Genomic DNA, 19,818 nt, shown 5'->3' on the forward strand with positions numbered 1-19,818 from the left:
CAGTCTGGCTCTGTCGCGCCAATACTCAAGAGCGATAGAGATAGATAGCTACGAATAGATAGTATCGTGAGGGTTTGGCAATTCGGCTACGCACATAGATACGCCTTTAAGACGATATAGGAGGAGTCAATTCTCCATACAAACGCTCTTGACTATTTCCTCCCTGGTTTTTGAAGATAGAGCAATATTTTTTTTCAACACAGGTTATTTTTATCAGTGTCGGACCTTTTTGATTTTTTTGATATTCTTATTTTTAAAAGACGCTAGAGCCCATCAAATATTTCCTAAAACGGCCTTATTATTATGGCGCAAAAAAAGGTGTGGAATTCAAAATTGATAACAATTAGCCAATAAACCTAAACGGTCCGACACAGATTATATCATTGTTATTCAGATTCTCAAATTTCGTTACGTTTGATCAAGTTTTGAAGGAGGAAACAGTCGAGAGCGGAACCTCGATTTTAAAGATTTTTTCACAATATCTTTTAACTGAGTTCTAAATGGACAACGTTTTTTTCGATAAATCTAGTTAATAACACTAGTAGGTACTTATATTTAACTGAAATTCCCAAATTGGAAGGGAACCTTTCCATTTTAGCATTTTCGCTCCTGTAGCGTCTTAAGATAGTTTAATCTAAGAGCCCTTCCTCTTATTATAAACGTGGCGGTTACCATCCCCGAGTGCACAATGTGATACATTCGGAGATGACCCCCACCAGGTGCAAAGACTATTGCAGTGCACTTTTGTGCTGCGATGGGAACTAAGGTCAAGCTATTGCTTTGAAAGTTGGTTGGACTGGATAATGGTCTATGGGGGCAAACTATCGGACACCTACCATGACAATTGTGCGCTTCTCCAAAAACTTCCTGCCCTGCGCAGCAAAACTGTGGAATGAATTGTCGCCTGCGGTATTTCCGGACCGATACGACCTTCTAACCTTAAAGAAAGGAGCGTACACCCATCTTACCATCAGGCAAAGACATATATAACTCCGTATACAGATAAAGTCTAAGAAAAAAACGTACTTCAGTACCATACAGAAAAAGGTACGTGATCTAGATGGCATTACACCTTTGGGGTACGCTCAGCTAGATAGCGCTAATACTAATATTTGACATTTTAACACATATCAAGCTAAGAATATGGGCCAAATTGTCAAAACTGAGGTTCAAAAGTTTTAAGCCTGTGTCTGAGATGGCACTCTATCAGTGACTCTGCACTGTGATTACACATTTTACTTCGACAGTAACTCTCTATAATACTCGATCCTCTTTGCCATCAGGTAACATACTCGTATGTGCTCGTTTGTCTTCTATGCTATAAAAAAAAAACAATTAGTCTCGGAATTGTAAAAAGACAGACGGTGACTTGTCAACTTATTGACTCAACTGCAAATGGCTGCAAGTAGAATGCGACAACAGATATTATTTATACTATATATAATAGGTATTATTCTATTCTGTGTCGATAGCCCACAAGTTAACTCGTATTAGTTTGTTATGACACTACTGTTTATAATCATTATAAATAGTCGTCTGACGGTAACGAGCGGATGTTGTTTTTTTTTTTTTTGTATTATATTCGTATCTTGTGAGACTATGTACTAGACGTAGTGGATGAAAACCAGTTTTATTAAACATATTATTGGACAAAACAAATTGGTGATTGCAGTGGAAATAAAGGTTTGCCATTTTTGTAACATTTAGACTGGTTCCTTTTTTTTAATTAAGAAGAGCAGATAATTTTTTGATATTGAGCGCTTTTTTGCGTCAGACGAAAACCTGTAGTAACTTCCTGAGAATGATGCCTATCATGTATTTGGACTATAAATACTTTTTCGCAATTTCAAGATTAGTCCCTATGAAAATAAAAAAAGTCACCATGAAAATTATGGCTACATGGGTAGCGGGTGCCCTCTATTTCGCCTATCATTAATTCGCATAATTTGAATTAGCATAACAGATTTGGCATAACATAATTGTTCATAACATTGAATAAGCATAATATTAAAAATGCATAATTCTTATTTCGCATAACAATGAATCTGCATAATTGAAATTTGCATACTATTATTTCGTATAACTTTAATTATCCTAAAATGAATGGCCATAATTACTAACTGTATGGAGCAAGCGATTGAATCAATCAGGGGCTGATTTTCCAATTTCGAGCGCTCGATTTTGAGTGTTTAATTTTATACTGTCTCACTTATTAAGCATGAAAAAAATAGGGGTAAGTAAGGTACAGCGGGGCAAGTATCGAGTGGGGGGCAAATGTAACTGGTCAATTTCTTCCATGTTTTACAATGTTTGCATTATTTAAAAAAACTGTTTATTTTTAAGAAACATACATGCATTTATGAACTTATCTGCTAATCTTAAATTAAAAACTAAATCAAATCCTTTTTTTAAATATTTATGATTCAAAATCATCATTTATAGGTAAATTTCTATCAGCTAGCTTAAGCTTCTGTCAATTTTGGAAGGCGACCAATAAGTTGGGTGGCAGACCGGGTCTGCCTGTTAGTATCGAAGGAGTGGGCGAAAGTCAGTCTATAGCCGAACTATTTAAAGAACACTTTTCTGTTAAATCACCGTTGGGACCATCGCGGGCAGATAATGCTGGAGGCTGTGGCTCGGGTGGGCAGGAGATGAAGACCTCATTTACCGCGACGGACGTTAGGAATGCCTTAAAGTCCATGGCGCGAGGGAAGTCTCCTGGCCACGACGGCCTCAGTATCGAGCACCTTCGTCATGCCGGCCCACACCTAGCAAGGGTACTGGCGATGTTTTACACTTTTTGCGTTCAGCACACTTACTTACCCGCCGACATGATGAGGACTGTGGTGGTCCCAATAGTGAAAAATAAGACGGGCGATATTAGTGACAAAGGCAACTATAGGCCCATTTCGCTCGCTACGATAACTGCAAAGGTGCTTGACGGACTGCTTAATTGCCAAATAGACTAGCATTTTAAGGCCCACGACAACCAGTTTGGTTTTAAATCAGGGTTATCGACAGAGAGTGCTATTTTGGCGTTGAAGCAGACCGTAAAGTACTATAGGGTGCGCGATAGCCGCCATAGCCTCCTGAGCGTAGTTGCTGAGAGATGGGACAGTGGCCTCATCAAGCACTGGTCCTCTCTCCACTTATCTCTAGTACCTAAGTTAGTTATTTAAGATTATTTTTAAGTTAACCATAGTTTTATGTTTTAGGTTAAGTTATACTAACAAAATATGGACCTTGTTTGTCTGAAATAAATGCATTTTATTTTATTTTATTTTTTTTTTTTTTTTTATACGGACAGACGGACGGCGATTTACGCGTGCTTCCTAGACCTATCTAGGGTATTTGACCTGGTTCATTATGACATTTTGTGGCAGAAGCTGGCCGAGTTAAAAATGCCAGCCGATGTTCAAGGTATATTTAAATACTGGTACCATAACCAGGTCAATGTCGTAAGGTGGTCGGACGCGTATTCGCAGCCGTACGGGCTCGAATGCGGCGTTAGGCAGGGCGGGCTTACCTCACCGAAGCTTTTTAATATCTATGTAAACGCCCTTATTGAGGAGCTGAGCAGCACTCGTGTCGGGTGTCACATAGACGGAGTGTGCGTCAACAACTTGAGCTACGCGGACGACATGGTGCTGCTCAGCGCCTCAGCATGTGGGCTCGCCAAACTTATCTCGATTTGTGAACGATACGCGGCGAGCCATGGGTTGGTTTACAACGTCCGCAAGAGCGAATGCGTTGTCTTTAGGGTCAAGGGTAAATGTCCGCCAATGTTTCCTCAAGTGAAATTAAATGGACAACCTTTAAGTATAAATTGCCAATTTAAATACTTAGGACATTTGATAAACGCTGACCTTAAAGACGATGCCGATATTGAGCGTGAGCGCAGAGCGTTGTCCGTCAGGGCAAATATGATAGCCCGCAGGTTTGCTTGCTGCTCTAAAGAAGTCAAAGTTAGTTTGTTCAGAGCCTACTGTACTAGTTTCTACACAAGCAGCCTGTGGGCAGACTATACATATAAACGGTACAACGCTCTGCGCGTTCAATATAACAACGCGTACAGGATGCTGATGGGGCTGTCCAGATTTTGTAGCGCGTCAGGGATGTTCGCAGAGGCGCGGGTAGACTGCTTCTACACCACTATGCGTAAGCGAGCCACATCCCTGGTGCGCAGGATACGGGCCAGCTCCAACAGCATCCTGACCATGATTACGGACAGGGTTGATGGCCTATACCTAAATAATTGCTGCATGACCCATGCACTTAGGAATAAGTAGATTTAAGTTAAATGTAAATAGTTACGTATACTAACACTAGTCTTAAGTTGTTCTATATATTATGTTACTAACAAAAATGATCCAAGTTGGTCCTAAATAAATTAATATTATTATTTCCTTTATTTATTTTGCTTCTTAGGTTAAGCTTTTTATAATATGAATATCAAAACACAAAATATGTAAAAATGTGTATGAATATGTAAAATACAAAAACACATACAAAACAAGATAAAAAACATATAAACACATTAAACCGTCGGACTATCCGCGCCGTGTCCAAGATCACCGCCTTCTGCATCTGGCCCTTGATCCAGCCACCTAGCGAGAGTCTCTTAAGATGTTGATCGAGACTCTTCGCTATGAGACCGTTCGCTGAAACGACTATCGGAACAATGATCGTTGAATCAACATCCCACATGGCGGTTATCTCGTGAGCCAAGTCTAGGTACTTACTGGACTTGTCCTTCTCGGCTTTCACGAGATTCTCATCATGGGGGATGGTGATGTCAACGAGCACGGCCCGGCGTTATTATTATTATTATTCCTCTTTATTCATTTTAATTCTTAGGCTAGGTTTTATAATATGATTATAAAAGTAAAATACAAAACCACATACAAAACAATACAAAATATATAAACACATTATAAAAAACCTAACCTAGGGTGCCGCCAGCAGCGGGGCAGGGCCCAAGCTGCCGGTGGTTAGGGCTGCAGAGAGAGGAACCGTCGGACTATCCGCGCTGTGTCCAAGATCACCGCCTTCTGCATCTGGCCCTTGATCCAGCCACCTAGCGAGAGTCTCTTAAGGTGTTGGTCGAGACTCTTCGCTATGAGACCGTTCGCTGAAACGACTATCGGAACAATGATCGTTGATTCAACATCCCACATGGCGGTTATCTCGTGAGCCAAGTCTAGGTACTTACTGGACTTGTCCTTCTCGGCTTTCACGAGATTCTCATCATGGGGGATGGTGATGTCAACGAGCACTGCCCGGCGTTGCAGTCGATCTATTATCACAATGTCAGGCTTATTGGCTACAATAGTCCTGTCAGTGATAATAGATCGATCCCAATAGAGCGTGGCACGACCATTTTCGAGAACCGGCGCAGGTAAGTACTTGTAGTACGGTACTTCGCGGTCCACAAGGCCATATTGAAGAGCAAGTTGCTGGTGAATAATCCTGGCTACGAGATTATGTCTGTGCAAGTACTCGCCGTTAGCAAGATGAGAACAACCGGAAATGATATGCCTGAGTGACTCTCCGGGACGGCGGCATGCCCGACAAATGTCGACCGTACCGTCCTTCAGGATATATTTCCGGTAGTTGTTCGTCATCATAACTTCGTCCGCAATTGCACAGGCAAAACCCTCGGTTTCTCCGAAGAGGTCCCCGAATCGTAACCAGTTCACCGATGCGAGCAGATCTACATCGGGTCCCGTGAGGGCCTTGTAGAACCGCCCGTGTAGCTGCTTGCTCTCCCATACCGCCTTGCGGTCCGCAGTACTTAGTACCACAGGTTTGCGCCAGTTCTGTTTCGCCAAGGAGAGCAGCGTGAGGTTTCCGTCCACTGCCACCACATCACGATGCATCCCGCACTCGTTGTTAAGGAAGTAATTCCTGAGATTGTACACCTCACGGTTGTGGAGATCTTTGGCGTTTAGGAAGCCTCGACCTCCGCACTTCCGTGGGATGTACAATCTCATAACAGACGAGCGTGGGTGTAACATACGGTGTGTGGTAAGCAGTGAGCGGACCCTCCGATCCAGGGCGTCCAGCTCAGTCTGGGTCCACCGTAGTACGCCAAAAGAGTATGTGAGTAGAGGCATTACCCAGGCGTTAAAGGCGCGCACTTTGTTGCCTCCTGACAAAAGACTGTTAAGGACTTTTGTGAGCCGACTGAAAAAGCGCTCCTTCACCGACCGTCTAATGCCAACATCCTCAATACCCAACGACTGTGACATACCAAGGTACTTATAGGTTTCTGATTCAGAGATAGATCTGAACGACATCGTCTCAGAAAGTTGTAAATTTTCTGAATTTACAACCTCCCCCCGCTGTACATGCATAACCGCACACTTATCGACACCAAACTCCATTCTGATGGCGGTACTGAAAACTTCTGTGGTTTTCAGTAGCACCATCAGATCTTGGGTGTTCGGTGCAAATAGTTTGAGATCGTCCATGTACAGAAGGTGAGAGATGACTTCACCCTCTCTCCGAAGCCGGCAACCTAGCCCAGAATCCTTCAGCAGCGTGCTGAGGGGATTCAGAGCTAGGCAGAACCATAATGGACTCAAACTGTCACCCTGGAATATTCCTCGCTCAATCCTTATGAAGTCCTGCGGGCCAGGGGGGTCATCCCTGCCTCCTGGTTGACGAAGGACTGTGGTCCACTGCCTCATACATGCAGCCAGGAAGGATATTAAGGCTGCATCAAGTTTATACAGCTCCAATACCCTTCTCAGCCATGAATGAGGCACCGAATCATAGGCCTTCTTATAGTCAATCCAAGCGGCCGAGATGACCCCCTTGTTCCGCCGAACTTGTTGGCAGATGGTCATGTCTATGAGGAGGAGCTCTTTAGTACCACGGGACCCAACCCTACATCCATTTTGAGCGGGAGCCAGAATGTTGTTAGCGACAATATGCGCGTTAATTTTTGCTCTCAAAATGGATGTAAGGAGCTTGTAAAGTGTAGGCAAGCACGTAATGGGTCTGTAGTTTTTTGCTTCCGTGGTACTACCGGACTTATAGAGCAGGAAAGTAACACCAGTTGTTAGGGAAGGTGGGAGAGAACCAAGATCGAGGGCTTGTTGAAATTGCGTTGCCAAACGCGAGTGCGAGCATCGAAACCATTTTAGCCAGAAGTTGTGCAACCCGTCCGGTCCAGGACTTTTCCAGTTCTGGGCCGTACGGGTAGCACAACTTACGTCGTCGTACTTATTATTATTATTATTAAGACATTAAGTTAAAATTTGTATGAAATTACTTTGCACTCTTGTGGATAAAATGCAATTTTGCTATCTGTTTTCGAATAGAAAAGTAAGCCGTTACCCGTTAGTGTGGCGAAAATATAATTTTCTTGTATGCCATTTAAACATTCTACGAAACAAAGTTATGCTTATTATACTTATACCAATTCATCGTTATAACAATTTACATTATGCGCATTAGCATTATACGAAATCTGTTATGCGAAATAATGATATGCGTATTAAACGTTATGCGTAATAAACGGTATGCCAATTCATATTAGGAGTATTCAGTTATGCGAATTAATATAGACCCAAGTGTAGTTGTACTACGCTTACCACTCTTCTGGTCAGCTTTACTGTGCTCCGTGCGGACTTTCAAAACCAAATTCGGATTTGCAAGTCACGCTCGTGCTCATGCACGTAACAATTTAGTTTCATAAATAAAAATAATATATTAATTGAAAATTGTCAGGATGTTGCCGTCGACAGATACGTCTGGGAGGACATCATCATCATTATCACCATCATCATTCCTCATTTCAGATGATATTCCTAATTTGGATCTTAGCCATTTCAATAGCAGCACTGTTGTACTGTCGCCAGACGTACGCCAGATTTGCAAAATATGGCGTCAAGCATCTACCGCCAGTACCCCTCTTTGGAGACATGGCCAAAGTTTTCTTTCGCATGGAACATTTCTTAGACAATGCTGAGCGGATCTATAATAGCTTTCCTGGAGAAAGGTACGGAATAGCTTCTCTCTTTATCTTAATTGGTACGAGCGAAAGGGATGCACCGTGCACGTCGGTTGTTTATAACAAATATAAGTAATAATACATTGGGCATCTGTTCAGGTGTCAACATTTTTCTGATATGGATTGAGCTTGACCTGTTATCTTAGTTTTGCTGAGTTGGCTTCACAACAGTCTTTGTCCATCCGCGTGTTCAAAGATTAAATTCTAAAAAAATAGACATGCCTCGGAATCACCAAAAATAAGTTTTTTCGCAAAAACTTCAATTTTGGCACATGCTTTTATCGCCAACTGTACTAAGGCCTGACTCGTAACGGATTTGTCAAATTCAAAACTGTTTTAACGGTACCAGAGCCGGCCGAATCAAAGTAAGGCCTGATTCGTAACGGATTTGTCAAATTCAGAGTGCTTTTTCTTGTATAATTTCTAGCTTACTTTATATATACATTACACCATTCAAATTGCCAGATTCACAAAATTATTATGTTAGAATCATGTTTAAAAGCAATTCTCAACTAACTAGATAGATAAAATTAAAGTGATCGCTGAAAATAATTCGGCGACAAATTGCTGTCAAAAACTTGATTCCTGTTGACGAAACTTGCATTTAAATCATTTTCAACACTACCAGGCAACCAACATTATACCTTATCTGAAAGGCAATTTCTTTACAATTCCTATGAAACAATGATAATGTAGATGAGTCTCCAAATATCCACTTTACTAGGAATTCAGTCGATGCAGTGTCCGTTACTAAGCATTTAAAGCAAAGTAACCACTTTTCGATAAAAAATCTACAACAAAAACTGCTGAACGAAGCTGTTCGCAGATTTTATTTAATAATATGATCTTTCAACTTTATTCTGACAATAGCTGGATATCATCCACCACAGCTATGAAGCCAGCAGCCTGCTAAAGCCAACGCTCTTCAAATCGGGTAAAAAACTTAATTTAACGAAGTCTCATAGTATTCACCTATTAATCGGAATAGGATGGAGTGTCTAAGAAATTCATTCATTTAAATGACACCAACCATAAGCCACCAAAATATTTAAAAAAAGATAGTCCTTGATAGGACTAAAACTAAGAATGTGTCGAAAAACACTGTCGGATGTACGATGGAGGGCATACAACAAAACTTACAACATGAGCGAGGAGAAATGGAGAATGATGAATTTACTAATAAATAATAAATTTTAAATACATTTTAAACACATTATAGAAAAACATACTTTGATTCGGCCGGCTCTGGTACCGTTAAAACAGTTTTGAATTTGACAAATCCGTTACGAGTCAGGCCTTATGTTTTTCTATAATGTGTTTAAAATGTATTTAAAATTTATTATTTATTAGTAAATTCATCATTCTCCATTTCTCCTCGCTCATGTTGTAAGTTTTGTTGTATGCCCTCCATCGTACATCCGACAGTGTTTTTCGACACATTCTTAGTTTTAGTCCTATCAAGGACTATCTTTTTTTAAATATTTTGGTGGCTTATGGTTGGTGTCATTTAAATGAATGAATTTCTTAGACACTCCATCCTATTCCGGTTAATAGGTGAATACTATGAGACTTCGTTAAATTAAGTTTTTTACCCGATTTGAAGAGCGTTGGCTTTAGCAGGCTGCTGGCTTCATAGCTGTGGTGGATGATATCTAGCTATTGTCAGAATAAAGTTGAAAGATCATATTATTAAATAAAATCTGCGAACAGCTTCGTTCAGCAGTTTTTGTTGTAGATTTTTTATCGAAAAGTGGTTACTTTGCTTTAAATGCTTAGTAACGGACACTGCATCGACTGAATTCCTAGTAAAGTGGATATTTGGAGACTCATCTACATTATCATTGTTTCATCGGAATCGTAAAGAAATTGCCTTTCAGATAAGGTATAATGTTGGTTGCCTGGTAGTGTTGAAAATGATTTAAATGCAAGTTTCGTCAACAGGAATCAAGTTTTTGACAGCAATTTGTCGCCGAATTATTTTCAGCGATCACTTTAATTTTATCTATCTAGTTAGTTGAGAATTGCTTTTAAACATGATTCTAACATAATAATTTTGTGAATCTGGCAATTTGAATGGTGTAATCATTACACTGTAATGTATATATAAAGTAAGCTAGAAATTATACAAGAAAAAGCACTCTGAATTTGACAAATCCGTTACGAATCAGGCCTTATTCTTTCAACAGTCATCTACTGCTCTCCGAGACGTTTCTAAAAACCCCTTATTCGATGGGGATACGACGACATTTAATTACAGAGTTCCTATGGCCACCTTTTTGTTACGTGATTTACATGTGTTTGTTGATAATTTAAGCTGAATCCCAAATAGACAGACAACGGGACCGGTCAAAATAAATAAAATGTTTTAAAAATGCACGGCCGACTAGGTGACGCCATACAACAGCCTTTTGTTGATTCTAGGCTAGCTCTATTATTATTATTATTTACACGGGGTATGTACATATATACAACAAGATAAACTAAAACCCTATAAATAAAAAATAGCTCTAAATCTGAGCCGACCAGCAGGGTGCCCAGAAGGCTGGCTACATTGCCGCGCTGAACGGCAATACCGATGCGCTGGGCAAGGTATGCCCCAGCCCTCCGGTTACCCGATAAATTATACTATTTCAGATTTGTAGGTCACATGGAGTTTATAAGGCCCATAGTTTTCATCCGGGACGTAGACCTGGTGAAAAGAGTCACTGTGAAGGACTTCGAACACTTTCTCGACCACGCCTTCGTAGTGGATAAAAGCGTTGACCCTATGTTCGGAAGGAACTTACTGTCTTTAAAAGGTATAATTTGACACTGGCTAAATAACATTCAGCAAAACATTTTTACTTAGAATGGGAAACGATCGGGCTGTCAAGTGAGCGTTCTTGGGTCGACCGGCTGGTGGCCGTCCGGCGGGTCCACCCAGGTATCGCTGGGAGGACAGTGTAGTGGCGGATCTGCGTCGGCTTCAAGTCAGTAACTGGCAAGAGGCTGCGCAGGATCGGGACAGGTGGTGATCTCTCGTTTCGGAGGCCAATATTCACTTTGGATCACTGAGCCAAAATAGTTAGTTTAAAACATTTTATATCTGCGGCTCTCTTTACCGACTTATTTTATTTTGATATGAGCGTACACCCATCTTAAAGGCCGGCAACGCACCTCCAACACCTCTGGTGTTTCGGGTGTCCATGGGCGGCGGTGATCGCTTACCATCAGGCGACCTGTCTGCTCGTTTGCCTCCTATCCCATAAAAAAAAAAGACAGTATAATAAGAGATCATAGCTTGAACCATCGCCTTTTGATAACATAACAGATCTTTCGGTCGTACCTATAATTATATATTTTAAATACATTTTAAATTACGGAAATATATATTCTACATTTTTAATACGAATGTCAGGTCAGGAATGGAAAGATATGCGGTCCACATTGAGCCCTGCCTTTACTAGCTCCAAAATAAAACTCATGGTGCCACTAATGGAAGAAGCTGGGGAAAATATGAACAAGAGACTGAAGAGAGAAATACTGGAGTCAGGAAGTAAGTTACATAATTATAGTGATTTTTTTCATATTTTTTAAACATATGGTTCAAAAGTTAGAGAGGGGGGGGGACGCACTTTTTTTTCCTTTAGGAGCGATTATTTCCGAAAATATTAATATTATCAAAAAACGATCTTACTAAACCTTCATTAATTTTTAATACCTATCCAACAATATGTGTGATATTGGGTTGGAATGAAAAAAATATCAACCCCCACCTTACATGTAGGGGGGGTACCCTAATAAAACATTTTTTTCCATTTTTTATTTTTGCACTTTGTTGGCGTGATTGATATTGGTACCAAATTTCAGCTTTCTAGTGCTAACGGTTACTGAGATTATCCGCGGACGGACGGACGGACGGACGGACAGACAGACATGGCGAAACTATGAGGGTTCCTAGTTGACTGCGGAACCCTAAAAACTGATGTGCATTCTTTACTGTATATAAATAAATAAATAAATATTATAGGACAATCTTACACAGATTGACTGAGTCCCACGGTAAGCTCAAGAAGGCTTTGTGTTATGGGTATCTTTGTAATTTCTATATGATCCGAGCTTGCCATTAATCATCATCTTCCTTGCGTTGTCCTGTCATTGGCTACGGCTCATGGGAGTCTGGCGTCCGCTTTGACAACTAATCCCAAGACTTGGCGTAGGTACCTAATTGTTTTTACGATAGCGACTGCCATCTGACTTTCTAATCCAAAGGGTAACTAGGCCATATAATATTGATTAGTCCGGTTTCTAGCGACTAGAAAATAACAAATCATATTTCGCATTCACATTAGTTCCAAAAATCATTGGTACGAGTCACCGTTGAAGTTAGCCATAAAATACCTATAAATGTGTCTAACGTAATCTATACTAATATTATAAATGGGAAAGTGTGTGTGTCTGTTTGTTTCTCCGTCTTTCACGGCAAAAGGGAGCGACGAATTGACGTGATTTTTTAAGTGGAGATATTTAGATAGATAGATATAGATGTTTATTGGTAAAATATTCACATTTACACGTCAATTATTTACATACAATGATTATTTAGAAAAAAAAAATCACATTTCACATTGGGTATTCTAAGTAATGCAGACACACATATTACATTAGTAGGTACAGGATCCAGTCAATGATCCGTAGGTGTCAAGGAACTCATCCAAAGTATAGCAAGCGGGCGGTTCTCACTGTTCTCAGGGATGACGTTCGGTGCCTGATTTCGGTGCTGACTTTTATTTACTACTTTATTGATATGTCAGTCAATTTACTAAAATCTAGCCTAAATATAAAAAATATTGGTGGTGGAGGCCTCCATTAGAACCTTATAGTTTGTAAGAAATCTGACATTTTAAAATCACCGAAATTATGTATGGGCACTGTAATCAATTTGCCCCACCGAATTCAATTTTTTATACATTATTCCACATTTCAACTTAATATATAACTTATTATTCAATTTAATGATATTTTTCATTTTAATTCGATGACAGGTCATGTAAAAAGGCTCATAATCGCGCAATTTTACTAAATTTGACATGGTAATATGCTAGTCATTATCGAGTAGAGAATTTTGTACCCATAGAGTGGCTTAATTTGCTTAGAAACATAGTTATATGTTTTTACAAGGTATATCCTACTATTTAAGTATGAAATATTAGAAAATAATGGACATTTAATCAGTTTACAACGTGGCAATTGAAGTCGGTGGTCACTTTTTTTGATATCGGTGGTCAAAAAATCCACCGAAACCACGGAAATCAACTCCACTGATATCAAATTTTATAGTTTTTTTGGAGATAACTGCAATAGCATGCATGATACAGAGGAGATGTTATAATGACGTAATAACATACTTTCAAGGATTTGTTAGTACCTTACATAACGACAAATGGACCTAAATTGTGGGAGTAAATTGATCCACCGAATCTTAAAAAACATGGGACCAAACCCTGCGAACGACTGAGAAACCTTCAAAAAGTCCCCTTTATAAAACGGTACTGCATCTCCTCTACACTAAATGGTTAAAACATAGCTAAAACTAACTATATTTGTGCTACTACGTCCCTGATCTACTAATTTGTAAGAGTAATGTCATGTTTATAAAATTGCACCGAAATCAGTCACTAGCCCGGGACACATGGTAAATTTGTCTTTACTCGGTGAGCTTAGCTAACATATTATTTTTATACAGAAAATATGATAGGTTAACTAATACCTTATACGTGAACATCTATAACAACTGCGATCAACAACTCCATTTTGAGTTATGATTTTTTGTTTTGCAAATTCTGAGTGCGGGACACGCCCACCGACGGTCATTTTTCGCATTTAATATTTTATTACTCATACCATACAAATAATAAATAAATAATGTCAAGGTGTACCAAATAGAACAGAGGTTAAAGATTATGCCTGATTTAATTCAGATTTTTAGAACAGTCCGTTCTGACGTTTTTTGCCTCGGACACGTAAAAACGCGCCTCCTGAGAAATGCCCAAGCCATTTCGAGTAGGATGGATTTTAGTTTGCGGACAAATATTGCATCGCTAGAAGCTTTTAAGTTTAGTTTTAGATTTGAAGGAATGGAGAGTGCCATAGGCTACTTTTTGTCTCTTTCTAACGCGAGTGAGCCGAGGGCAAAAGCCAGTCATTAATAATTATGATATTTTGACAGAAAACTACGCTGACGTTGATATCAAAGATGTGTGCAACCGCTACGCCAATGATGTAATTGCTTCCTGTGCTTTTGGACTGAGGGTGGATTCTCAAAATAACGAAACAGAATTCTACAAGATGGGCAAAGTTGCTTCACAGTTCACCTTCGTTCGAACGCTAAAGTTCTTGGCTTTTCAGTGCATTCCCGGTATTATGAAGGTAAGTACTATAATAATACCGTGTGTACTTAGGGGAAGGTTGCTATCATTGGACCACTTAACTTCGCTGCTCTATAATTCATAGATTTTGTGTCAAAAAATAAAACTAGCTTAAGAAGTTTTAATTCTTGCCATCTATGAATTACCTACCTTATTGGCGATAGGTTCACATCAGACTGTCCCTTGGCTCTTTGCACCTATAGTGGATGAGCTCAACCTTGCCGCTATTATAAGGTTTTCCGTAGCTAGGAAGTACCTACCAGTTTGAATGACCTGCTATGTATGAGATGTACCTATACCTAAGTACCTATTTGTAATAAATATACACGTTGACATTGGTGTTTTGTCTTACCTCCTGATCGCTTACCCTACAGTATGTATTTTTCAGTTCTTCAAACTTACATTCTTCACGAGAGCATCACAGAACTTCTTCAGACAAATACTTACTCAGACTATGAGGGATCGGGAAACGCACAATATTATAAGGCCGGATATGGTCCATCTATTAATGGAGGCTAAAAAAGGTACACAAAGAATTTCTTAAGATTACAAACGGGATTTAATCGCGTAAAAGCTGGAATAGAATGCGCTGTCACAATCGGTGTCTTCTGATCTTTAAAGCTTCGGTCTTTTTAAAGCAAGAGCAAATAGGCTATTACTGAATCACTGAGCTCCATCTTAGACCGTCTTCACTTTCCATCAGGTGTGATCAATCGCCGAACAGTATATCAATAATACAAAATTTGTTTTAAAAATTAACCTCCGACGTTTCATGGATTGTCCCCGTGGTCTATATTTATAGGAGCAGACTGGCTAAAATCATCAACATCAAGTTTGTCGAACCCGCACTTGATCCTGACTCCCGATTACAATTTAAGTATGTGTAAAAATCGTGATTGTTCATATCAGTGAAAAGTACTTGCTTATTTTTTTTCCTCTTTATTTACATGAACATATTTACATATAAGAAGCTAAGACTAAACTTAAAAGCTAGCTAATGTCTAAAATAGGCCCTTGAGGCATTAAACCAAGGATACTTGCTTATTAAGTACGATAAACATATATTTACAAACAAAGAGTGTACACTGAAAACTGAAATAAATGTCATATAATATACAAAGAAAAAATGACCAAGGCCTCCAAATAGTAGTGTGTCTACTAAAAATGCATATTAAATTATTTTCTATGAGGATAATTTAATTTGTTCTAAGAAAGAGTGTACAAACTGAATTTCAAATGCTGCAATTTGGAATTTAAAGATGATTTTATTATTTTTAAAGGTAACCTTAAGCACGAAGAAGATAATACGGTTAATGATGCTGGGTTTGCTACTGTGGAAGAATCTAATGTGGGAAAAGCAGTTACTAAAACTGGTAAGATGGTCTCATCGTATATTAGGAAGGGTGTTAAAAAAGTAAAACACGTATTTCCAGCCGTGCGGTAGTCAAACTAAAGACATTATTATTACAGATGATGAAACTTGTAGATTTAGAGTAAAATTTAAGCATGATCAAACTTCATTGCATTGCGAAGCATAGATTAATTAGAAACCAGCGAAATATTAATCGTTATCGATAGATACGCTTCATTTTATGACGATCTCTCTGGCTTTGTGGTTAGTGACCCTGCCAGTAAGAGACTTTATTTTTGTATGAGCACAGATATTTGTTCCTGAGTCGTGGATGTTTCGATCGTTGTCTGGGTACCACAACACAAGCCTTCTTGGGCTCACCGTGGTGCTTAGTCAATCTGTGTAAGAATGCCCTATTTATTTATTTTGTTTTCGTCACTTTCTTGTGAACTCAGCTCTCTCTACCTTTTTGTTTGAACACTTTGGGTCAACCTGTAAAAATAATAAAGAACTGACCCAAGACCATACAATTTTATTCAAAGTTTGAAGTTTTTCAAGTGAAGACTGTTCTAGAATCATCCTCAGTGTAAGGCTTGAGTGCACGCTCATATCGAGCGTGCAGCGGGGCGTGGCGTGCGGCGTGCATGTCAAACAATTGAAGCTCATACAAGTGTCCTGAGTTGACGCTGCATAGGGTGGACGCACGCTCGCCCGCCTCGCTGCACGCCCCGCCGACCGTGCGTCCAACTCAGGCCTTACGGCCCGGCCACGACATTGGTCTAATCGCAACAGCGGTGAGCGGCAGCCATACGTGCGAATGAAAAGTCCCATCGCTGTGTCTTGCTCCAGTATATGGCCGCCGCTCACCGCTGTCGCGCTTAGACCAATGTCGTGGCTGGGCCGTTACAATCAGTATTTCTGTTTTAGTATGGACTGAAGACGACCTGATCGCTCAAGCAGTAATTTTCTTCGTAGCTGGCTTCGAGGGCGTTGCTCAAGCAATGGCGTTCCTAGTCTATGAGCTGGCTCTTAATCCGGAAGTCCAAGATAAACTGGCAAGGGAGGTCAAGGAAAATGATGAGAAAAATTGCGGAAAGTTTAATTACACGTCTATTAAGGAGATGACATATTTGGATATGGTTGTAACAGGTGACTGATTAACAATTTGAAAAAAAAATGCTAATGTAAATTATAAGAAAGCTACGATGATGTTGCTTATTATATACTATTCTGCCAACACGTTTCAAAATACAGAGAATGTGTTAAGTAATTATATAATAATGAGAAAAATCATTGCCAGTTCTATGACTGTGTTCATCAATGTTATTACATTTCTTTTAAGTTTTCTTCTTTTTGGCCTCAGAAATGAGTAGTTAAAATTATTCGGTTTCATCTAACTCATCTTACACCGTATAATCCTTGTATGTGGTTGACACTTTTTACACTACAATCGTGTTTTTTCAGAACTTTTAAGAATGTGGACTCCGGGTGGGACTTTGGAGCGGATATGTACAAAAGACTATAACCTTGGTAGGCCGAGTGATTCAGCCACAGAAGATTATATAGTAAGGATATTTTACCTTTATTATTTCCAACCTACTTTATTTTATATATCAGACACAAAGAACAACGCTGGGATTGAGTGCCTGGTTGTACATTGACTACATTGTACTCAAAAGTGGTAATAGTACATTGCGCAAAATGGAGGTAAGGGGGATATTGATAACGAGTGTTATAATTCGCGACAGTCGCAAGCTGGAGTGAATTATAGACATGAGATTTCACTATCTTTACCTCCTGAGTAACACACAATGTTTTTTATTACATTTGAGAGGAAACCACAAAGGAAAAAATCATAAGGCAAAACCTTCAACAGCAGCGCCGGCGTTGCGACCTGTAGTACCTATATCTTCACCTATCGGACTCTTCAGATAAATCCATGTTGTTTTTTTTATTACAAACACATTTTGAGCACAGAGGAACACTAAAATACTGCATATAAATTAAATCCAATGTTCAATGAAGTAAACAATGAAAAAAAAAAAAGAAAGTATACAATTGAAACTAATTTACGTCTCCGTCTAAAACTATTATCAACTTTTTTCATTTTCTGATTAGTCTACCACAGATAATGCTACGAACTGCGTTTAGTTCGTGTAAAATGACGTACTTACTGCCAGATTATAAATTGTAATTGTCTTTCATCGGCATTGTCTTGATTCTACTTACCTAATCGTTATCTATATTTTCTGCAGATTCGCAAAGGAGAAGGCGTAAAGATTCCAGTGAGTGCGATTCACCATGACCCTCAGTACTTTTCTGAGCCCCACAAGTTCGACCCGGAGCGTTTTTCACCCGAGAACCGCCACAAGATTCATCCCTTCTCTTACAACCCTTTTGGATGTGGCCCGAGAAATTGCATTGGTAAAGTTTTGGTATATATATTCTCCCGGCCGATTTCGACCACGGCGTTTGTTTCAATCTCCATTTCGTTGGTGCGCTCGCATGTGACTCGCATAGCCAAGTTTGTATACAAATACCCGTGCACATGACGGGCAGCAAAGCACACCATTGGCATAATTATAAGTAATAGCCGCCGGTGGACGGGCTTTTAGCTCATCCCGTCTGATGTCCAGATCCTTAAGTCGGCGGGATTCAAAGTGGGTAATTTGTTTAGCGACGAAAGATCTCCATACCGGGCGGTCGGCCGCCTGCTTCTCCCACAATTTTTTTTATATAATTAGTGAAAGGCCTGTGAACGCTCATATTGGGCGTGCAGTGGGGCCGGGCGTACGGAGTGCATATCAAACAATTGAAGCTCATACAAATGCCCTGAGTCGACGCTGCGCTGGATAGCTTGCACGCGGAAGAGCCCGTCCCGCAGAATATTCTGCTCCAAGCGTCCGCTCGGGCCTTTCTCTTAATGATCTAAGCCATTAAGTGTTTATTTACAAGTTACATACTTTATACTCGCAGTCGGTTAGTTTTATCTTATTTCACCAATTAGGTATGAAGATCATTGTTATCATCTTAAACTCAATTTGATTGTGCTGCTTAGTCTCCAAATTCAAATGATCAGTCGATATAATTTAATATTACGTTTATATCATTAAGCCAATAAATTATTTTGAAGGCAATCACACAAATCAACATAGACCAAAGCTAAACTGACAGATAGGTACTTCTGTAGATTCACATGTACATAGAAGTCAGTCAAACTATAATAAAAAAACATACAAATGCCCTCACTGGAATCAAACACATGACTTATTTCTTCAATAGGTCACTAACAACTGAGCTAGAACACTGTTAAAAACCTGACAAGATATATAATGACTACGCACTGTGTACGTTGCGAAAATTAATTAAAACTATTTTCTTCATACTATCATATATATTATACTTAACTGTCACCGCATACATCAGAATAACAGTGCCCTCTTGACTATACGAGTAGTCATATATTTCTTGGACTCAGACTTTACTAATCTTGTATGACACAGCTTCCAGATTCGCTCTCTGCGAGATAAAAGTGCTAATCTACCAGCTCATCAGGCAGGTTGAGGTTTCGCCTTGCAAGAAGACGGCCGTGCCAATAAAGCTAGACACCTGTTCCTTCAACTTGATCATCAAGGGAGGGCATTGGATAAAGGTGAAGGCCAGGGAGTGAAATTTCTGAGAAAACAAAGGAGATGCCTGACTGTGTAAATATCACCGGAACTCTGTCTTTGCATCTATTGCTCCTGATTTGCTTCTAAGATGATTTTAATTTTTCGAGGTATGATGTCAGTTAGGTATTAGTTTTTTTTTTTTTTAATAAGATCTTTTTTGTGCTGTGATTTTTACTTTATTAATCCCAGTAGATACTCGGAGCCAGCGTTCGGCGGTGCGAACAGCGGGGCGGGCGAGCGTGCGTCCACCTTATGCAGCGTCGACTCAGGACAGTCAGGACGTACTTGTATGAGCTTCAATTATTTGACATGCACGCCGCAAACCCCTCCCCGCTGCACGCCCAATACAAACTTGTACGGCCTTTAGGC

The 19,818-nt window shown here is 39.7% G+C and overlaps 1 protein-coding gene across 1 annotated transcript; it reads left to right on the forward strand.

Annotated features, from left to right (window-relative positions):
* The first annotated feature begins 1,540 nt into the window (after nt 1-1,540).
* On the forward strand, nt 1,541-19,617 carry LOC125233151 (cytochrome P450 9e2-like). The gene is made up of 11 exons (XM_048139033.1): nt 1,541-1,683; nt 7,809-8,008; nt 10,655-10,818; nt 11,418-11,555; nt 14,229-14,428; nt 14,816-14,951; nt 15,708-15,800; nt 16,706-16,927; nt 17,243-17,343; nt 18,034-18,202; nt 19,282-19,617. Exons 1-11 carry the CDS (start codon nt 1,618-1,620, stop codon nt 19,446-19,448), a joined length of 1,656 nt encoding a protein of 551 aa, XP_047994990.1. The 5' UTR covers nt 1,541-1,617; the 3' UTR covers nt 19,449-19,617.
* The last annotated feature ends 201 nt before the right edge of the window (nt 19,618-19,818 follow it).

This window comes from Leguminivora glycinivorella, chromosome 14 (genome assembly GCF_023078275.1).
Source record: "Leguminivora glycinivorella isolate SPB_JAAS2020 chromosome 14, LegGlyc_1.1, whole genome shotgun sequence".
Taxonomy (NCBI): Eukaryota; Metazoa; Arthropoda; class Insecta; order Lepidoptera; family Tortricidae; genus Leguminivora; species Leguminivora glycinivorella.

Bases quoted from the DNA above. Each gene is read 5' to 3' on its own strand.
- LOC125233151 (XM_048139033.1), top strand. From the start codon at position 1,618: ATGAAAACCAGTTTTATTAAACATATTATTGGACAAAACAAATTGGTG. The intron at 15,801-16,705 runs GTAAGATGGTCT...TTTCTGTTTTAG, and splicing joins AAAAGCAGTTACTAAAACTG to TATGGACTGAAGACGACCTG. The intron at 16,928-17,242 runs GTGACTGATTAA...GTGTTTTTTCAG, and splicing joins TTTGGATATGGTTGTAACAG to AACTTTTAAGAATGTGGACT.